The 7,982-nt window shown below is 37.9% G+C and overlaps 1 protein-coding gene across 1 annotated transcript in view; it reads right to left on the bottom strand.

Moving 5' to 3' along the window:
* Positions 1-4,096: 4,096 nt before the first annotated feature.
* The window catches only part of LOC118330012 (chemokine-like protein TAFA-5), a 47,780-nt gene continuing 43,894 nt past the window's right edge, over positions 4,097-7,982 (bottom strand). The window contains exon 4 of the mRNA XM_035664380.1: positions 4,097-6,518. Within this exon, the coding sequence (XP_035520273.1) occupies positions 6,510-6,518 (9 nt within the window). The 3' untranslated portion in view covers positions 4,097-6,509. The remainder of the gene's footprint in view (positions 6,519-7,982) is intronic.

The raw sequence follows: 7,982 nt of genomic DNA on the forward strand, positions 1-7,982 counted from the left end.
TTTTTTCATTAGTGAACAAAATTATAATTGAGCAGTGCTAGCATTTTCCTAGTTGGCAAGTGTGGTAGTGGTGAGATTGTGGTGTGACAGTGCTTTGATAGAAACAGGAACACGATTACGACGTCACTGAAAAAGGTAAAGAAACATAGTCAGACGAAGTGCAACTCAGTCTTTTTTCATTATTAATTAATCTGCAGCATTTTCTCTGACAAACAGACACACACACACACTGGGGGTCCCAGTAGCAGAGGTGTAATAAAAGGTGTTTATGTATTCAGGTTGTTAGTGATGTTAAATGGAGCCTGACGGCTGGCTGACATCAGCTCAACTCCCTGCAGCCATGAGGACAAAGGCGGGCGTGGGGGTATTCCTGTTCAAATTCTGCATTACATCAATGGAGACACTGTGATTAACACAGTATATTGACTTATGTATCTGAGAATAAATGATGACTGGTTCTAATATTTTTCTGGCAACTAATTTAATTATTAATTAATCTGTTAATTAAATTGAAACTCAATTAAGTGTTTGGTCTACAACATATCTCAGTTCCCCAGACTCCAAGTGTTTTGGACAACCAAAATACCCCAAGTTTACAATGTTAGGGAACAGAGAAAGCAGCAGATCTTCACATTGGAAACGCGCTCAACCAGAGAACCATCTGAAGTTTTGCTTGACTAAACATTAATTAATTGGCAAATTTGTGGCTGATAATTAATTTTCTGTGGCTTAACTAACTGATTAATCAACTAATTGTTCTTAATTGTCTCTCTGACAGAAAAAGTATGACTCAATCAAAATGTCGACCCTCCTTATAACCTTTATCCGTACGAACTGCAATCTGCTCATCATTATCATCATCGAGTATGTGAGGGCGCTGAGTTGTGTAAAATGCGGTGTGAGAATTAAAACTTCACTAATTTCCATCTTCTTGACCATTGTCATGGCACAGGTTCTGGTGGTAAAATGGTTTGTTGCTGGGTGTAACTGGGGGCACGCAACGGGATCATAAAATGTCAATGGAGAGACATGTTCAGACACACATTTTCCGGGCCTAGAGAAAAACATTTGCGCTTTATGAATCAGCTTCATAAATGCTCAGAGATGAAGGGTAAAATGAGCTGGAGGGAAGAAACAGAAAGAACCAGAGTTTTGAGTTCAGTCAGAGGTTGAGCTGAACACAAACACATAGACATCCGATAGGACTGTTGCAGGGTTTTCATTCTCACAGTCCCAACAAAATGAGTATATACCTGCCTTCTGACAACTTGTGACTGTTTCACCACATAACCATTGTTAACATATATCCTATAGACTGATTATGATCCTAATTATTATTGCTTCTTTTGTAATGTCACATCCATACTGCTATAACATGTGGGTTGTCTTCCAAATGAAGTCTGGTGAAGTCTGCAGAAAGGCTGATGAAGGAGCGTGCCTGTTCAGTTCACAGGTCTGCGGGGTAGTCTGGACATTTGGATTCACGGGATTCCTATGAAAGACATGACGTGAATGAATTTATAAAGTGTCATTCAGCTGCTGCTCTAAATTAACTTTAAAGCCACAGTGATGACTTCCTGGCGGCTCTCATTGATCCTAATTTTAATAAACTGTTAAACTAGAGGATGAACAGATTTCTGGTGATTTCCTGTGCTGTGAGTAAAAGTGGGCTAATAGTGCTGAGAGGAAGAAATAGGCCAGAATATAAAGTTAATAAATAAAAGAGGATAATGTAAGAGCAGTGAAGCCTCAGAGAGCTCAGCCTACATTCTGCTCAGTATTTTTAGTTCATCTGACGCCTGAAAACTGACACATTCACTCGGCGAATTCAGCAGGAAAATGTCTGAAGGCCTCTGTTTGACAGGGAGACGACTGAGTCTGTAACAGCCGTCTGAGGTCCTAAGGAACCAGCTGTGGATATATATCACCTGTTTACAGACAGGGACACAATTGTGTTTATCTGTAAATCCACAGATCCCCTCTACACTGCAAACCCTCCCACAATTGCTATTTGCTCGCAGATTTATCTGGAGGTCAGGACTTAATTACATTGTTTGGATATCAAATAATGATCTCATTATCTGAGGATATCAAAGCACTTCACAGGTTCAGGTTACTTTATTTGCACCCGTAGGTATATTTGGTTCTTATGACATTATCTCAGAACGTTATCTCAAGGTTAAATCTTAATTATTATTTTTGCAACCGCATTAGTTTAGCTTTTAATAGCTTTATCGTTTTTCTTTAGTCACAATTTATATTTTGAGCTTTTTTCAGAGTTCTTTAGCTCTTCTTAATAAAGCAGTTTAGATATTCCAAACACATTTTGTACATCACAAAAATCTCAAGAAATGTAACAATTTAAGCTAACTTAAAAAAGCACTTTTTTTTCGTTTTGGCACTTTTCAAGCTGCTTTTATCTTTTTATTTTTTGGCAGATATTTGCCGTTTTATTTTGCTGATTTAATGGTCTGCCTCAGAAGAATGGGAGCCGCTCAGTGACAGACGCAGTACACACACTGAGCTGCTGAACAAGTGAGAGGAAAAAATGCTGTAGAGCTCTAACTGTGGTGAATTAAAGTTTAATTTTGACAAGTTTGATGTTGGAATAAAAAGGTGATTCACGGAGGCTCCAAACAAGACTCAAACTCTGTGGAAGATGGGGACACAGCAGGGACATCCCGGGACAGGGACAGACCAGAAGAGGAGAGGTATGAAGCGGGTAGAAGGTAGAAGAGCGAGGGAGGTTGGGGGCATCTGAGAGGAAGCGACAGAAGTGAAAATATTCTGGCTCTACGCGTTAACTCTTTTAGATGATTAAACACCAGACTTGGTGATCGTTGGAACAGTGTAAAGACAAAAGACAGTTTGGTCAGTTTCATTTTGTTTCTGTTTGAGTGAAGTGTTTTAAGATTGCTTAACAAGGTCTTAGTTTGGTATAAGAGACAAACTTTCATTTCGAAGGTGTGCAGTTGTATTTTCTTTTTAATGCAGAAAATAGGTATTTTTCCTTTTTGTTTCTTTACATTTGGTGAGTTTATTTTTTTTATTAAAGTAAGTGAGCTTGCCACACTTAGTCTAAACTTCACTCATAAAGTCACACATCAACTTTATTCAGCAATTACACTTAACTCATCAGTCGAATTTCAACTGACACTTTTGGCTCCTTGTATCACTCAAACTTTAATTGACATTTCAACTATTTTCAGCACTTCATCTCAAATTCCAACCCGGTCTTACACTCAAGTTGTCACATACTGCCGCTGCCGTCAGTGGCGCTGTAGGTATCCCTCTAGCGTGTAGGGAACCTGAAATAATACCTTGATTAATGATGCCTTTAAATGGACTTGAGTCAGCATTTTTGCACTTCGGGTTTCCTTGCCTCAAAGTCAATGGGTGTTTTGAATGGGTTTTTGCTAAGATGGCTGTGGTTAACACAAACTTAAAGAGATTTTCACATTTTGTTGTACGACATAAAATGTTGTAAATACCTGCAGCAAATACATCACCCATGAATTTTAACGTTTTTAAGTGTTTTGAAAAAGGCGGTTGCTAACAAATGGCTAAATGAGACTACAGAAGTTGCCGGTGACATTAAACATCAGCACGAACATGGAGACTTAGCTACTCACTAGTCCGCCTTTACAGCCTTGTTGTTTCTGTACTCACACTCTTACAAACTATTCTAGCTCAAACTTTCCACCTTGTAAATTTTAATTACAAGTTTAGGGGTTTATTTATAGCCTAACGTTAGCTTTTTACTTCTGGCAATCACATTTACGTTTCAGAGTTTATAAAAGTGTCGTTTTTAAAGATTATCTCGCTGAACAAAACGTGTATCATGAACCTTATTTCGCCACAGATCTTATTTTCTGCAATAATCAAAAACAATGGAAAAATCCCATCGACTTTCTGACAAAGGAACCAGGGCGATGCTAACTTCTGGGTTGGCCTATAAAAATAAGTCATGCCTGCAACAGTCAACAATGTGGGAAGGTAAACTGGTTGAGGCTTTGGGAACACTGTTTCTAGGTGACTGACAAAAAATGTATGTTGCCTTGTTCCTTTTTCATAAATAGTAAATGAAACTGTGAAATTGTGAACTCAGCAATCAAATATTCAGTTTAAACAAGTCTTGATTACCACATTACTGTGTTTCTCTCATGAATACAGTTAACACAACCCCCACTGAAGACAGCTTTAGGCTTGTTACCCCCTCTTGTGTTCCACACAAAACTCTTTAATCTTTCATTAGAAGAAAACTTTGGAGATGAAAGACAGATGAACTTGTGTTTTCTGTTTAATGAAAAATATGGTTAATAATGGCAGAGCATCAAAACAGATGGTGAGTTAATCTCCGCTTAATGGAGGCGGAGATGAATAAGGCAATGACCTACAGACAGATTTTGGGATTTGTTGCACCTACAATAACTGAAGGAAAACTCAATTCCACTTTCTCATAAAACTGTTATAAGTTGTATCTAATCTTTATTGATGTTAATTAATTATTTACTAATGCTTTACAGTTTTAAAAAAAATCATCTTCTTATCTGGTGTATCCTCTCACCTGACATCCATAAATCATTAATAGTTTATTTATTAGCAATTGATAAAACATTAGTTACAACTTATAAATGCTTTGAGGGGGACTTACCAGAAAGTGGTATTAAAGCTCTTCCTCCATCTCTGCTGAGTAACAGTACCTCTGTTAAAAACTGTAAGTGTGGCTTTGAACAGCAACGAAGTTCTGTAGCTGGCTGTGAATCCAGTTTATGAGAAGCAAAATGAGTGTTAAATAAAGTTTTCTACAAAGATACAACATATAAAATTGTTAAATATAGAACTTTAGGCTTTTGAAAATACATTTAATGCTTCTTTTCCCCCAAACAGACATGACAGCTCGGCCTCTAGTGTGAAACGGTTCGCTTGTTGTTTCATTAAAACCTACCACGCCATGACCACTTGTTGTCCAAACATGGCACTGAAGAATGTAAAATCTGATTTAATGTCTGGTGGAGAAGATCCACAAATCATTTAGCATTCTGCAGTTTTTATGATAGAAAGTGGAAACTTTGCACCCTGATTCCAAACATCATGGAGAGTATTTTAAAGTTGCATGTAGTGTGAATGTGGTATGTTCACTAAGAGGCGCCGTATTGCAACAGCATGCTGATAATTATATGAACTCATCAGAGGTGGCATAAATCATTGAATTACCAACGACAGTACGACGAGTATAAATCCATACAGCAAGTACATAGTTTACCTTGTATTGGACCTGATAATGATGATAATGAAAAGTTAAGAGATCACCAAAGTTATCGCAGATCATTCCGATGGGAACATTAATGTCAACCTCATGGTGGCGCTAGATGGAAAGTGAGTCAATCAGATTCATTCTCAGGGCAGCATGAATATCTGTACCAAACTTCATCAGCACCAAAGTGGTGGACCGACTGACAGGCCAGCATTCCTGAAGCCATGCTGCTAGCACAAATAAACATATCTGTTATTTATATTTATAAATTCAGTCATCAGGATGATGTCTCCTATTGTGGCTGTTTAATTCAGTGGCTCACTCATCTGTTGTTCTGCTTTCAGCTAACCAATAACATGTATAACAGTATAAATAAAACTGACTGTTAATGTGAAAGCATCCCTAGTGAACTATGCAAAACCACACAATTTTCATGTTTAAAATAACATCAAAATGGAGCCAAAGAGGTTTAAAATAAAATAGTGTTATAATAAATTTTAATCTCTGATGCCAATTTGGTGTCTGTATTGAATGTGTAACTGTATGAATGATGATTTATGTAGGTTTTCTATAAAAGTACAATCTGGTTACTATGTTGGATGTTCTTCCTGCCCTGGTTGACTGACAGTCTCCTCTAATCGTCAGGTGTCTGCTAAAAGTGCACAAAGTTTTATGTAATCATAAAAATGTTTTCTCACTTTCTCCACCTAACTGGTGTTCAGCACATGAACAGCTGTACTGTCCCAACAGAAACATCAACAGCTTCATCTCTCCTCATATAGATACATGTTTTATCAATAACTCATATACAATTTTACTTTGCTCCATTAAGTCACTTACTTTATAATAATATCACAATGTGTTCATTTCTTTACATGGATATGGTGGTATGTGTGTGTGGGGGGGCGGGCTTCTGAAAGTCTCCGTCCCTCTAAAAACGTGTCATTGTTGGCTCTGTTCATCTTTGGTCTGTAAAAACGAAACAGAGTTTTGTGCCAAAAGAAATCGATCCAGCAGCTTGTCATAATCCGCTTTTTCAAATCTCCTGGAAAATAAACGGAGTCACTTTCTTCCCAGAAACAACTGCACAGGTCACCCAAGCATGGAACAGGAAGTGCCAGTGCCTCGCGGCTCTGATGGCGGCTTATGGTTGGTCATCTGTAGCTGCGGCGAATGCTCTGCGTGGCGATGATGGGCGATGGAAAATGGAAACCAGTCTTTCTCTAGGGAGCGTCAGTCATTGCCGCCGCTGTCAGGAGACCTGGAGGACAGAAATAAGCAGCATTAAGAGAATCTGTCACAACCAATCACAGCATCAGCTCATCCGAGCAGAGTGGAAACGAGCAAACATTCAGCTGCATGAGCCCACTGTGCTTCATGTGAAAGTAAATAAGTTAAGATATATATATATTTGTATGTACATCTACATTTATTGTACTAAAAATACAAAAGCATCAGCATCACAATAGACCTGAGGTCCCAAAAGCAGAAGTACTCAAATGTATATTATAATTACTGATGCATTCCTGTGTAAGCATCATTTTATTGTTGCAGACTGTAAAGGCTGGGCTGATTGAAATGACTTTTTTATACTGCTGGGTAGCTTGTGTTTATTTCCCTCAGGGATCTTTTCTTATTTGTTGATGTGAATTGACTTGCTGATTATATTTTATAGTAGTCATTTCAATGTAACTATTAAATAAAGTTACATATCAAATAAATGCAGTGTACAGAAGAAAATGGAAATACAATGCATGAGAAAAAAATTCATTGTTATTCTCGCCACACACAGTTATCAGTATACACGGGAAAAAAATATGTACCATGACAACAACTGCAGGTTAGTGCACATTAGTCTCTCAGAGTCTCTGCTTACTATACAGGTTAAAATATAAACATCAGACACACAGCTATGCTGCAAACAACAGCAAGACTATCAAATAGAAGGAATACACAAAAAGTGGCTACTATAAATGAAATATATAAAAAAATAATAATTATAAAAAGTAAAAAAATTATGTTATTGATTAGGTTCAGGCTGGTTGATTAAAAACCCTCTCCAGCAGTTAAGTTTGAGTCTCCTCAGCGTTACGTTTTCCTTCCAGCTGCTGCCCGCGATCATCTCGACTGGAGGGACTCTGCTGGGCTTCATTAGAGAAAACAAGCCTTACACAGACCACAGAATTAAAAACCACACAGTCATTTATCCAATTAAAGCTCCTGAGCTGGAACTGAAACTGAACACAGTCTCTGACAGAATGGGAATTTGAAGAACACATGCATGTTAGTGTCACAGAGGGAGGAATGAGGAGCTGAAATAACCACTCTACAAACACCATTAAGGTACAACTGACTGGAAAGCTTTCCTCACTTACTTTTACCTTTCCTGGATAAAAAATAAAGCTCAAGACAAACAATTTAAGATATTGAACCTGCAGTCAGAAGTATTGACAGTCAAAGATTACATATGTAAATTTCATATCAGACCTTCCCCTGCAAACATAATGATCCTCTTTTACTTTTATGTCGTTGTTCCAATTCCATAATCAATATTTATATGACAATGTGAACACAATGTGACAATGTTAAAGGTGACGCTCATAGTGATGAACTTACAGAGAATCATCACCTGAATCTGCAACCCCCCTCAGCTTTACGAAGCTTCAGCTCAGTGTTTAGCTGTCCTGCCCACAATCAATTTCTGTTTTGGTCTCTTCCACCGTTC

This window comes from Morone saxatilis, unplaced genomic scaffold (assembly GCF_004916995.1).
Source record: "Morone saxatilis isolate NCDOM2014 unplaced genomic scaffold, NCSU_SB_2.0 Contig2, whole genome shotgun sequence".
Lineage (NCBI taxonomy): Eukaryota > Metazoa > Chordata > Actinopteri > Moronidae > Morone > Morone saxatilis.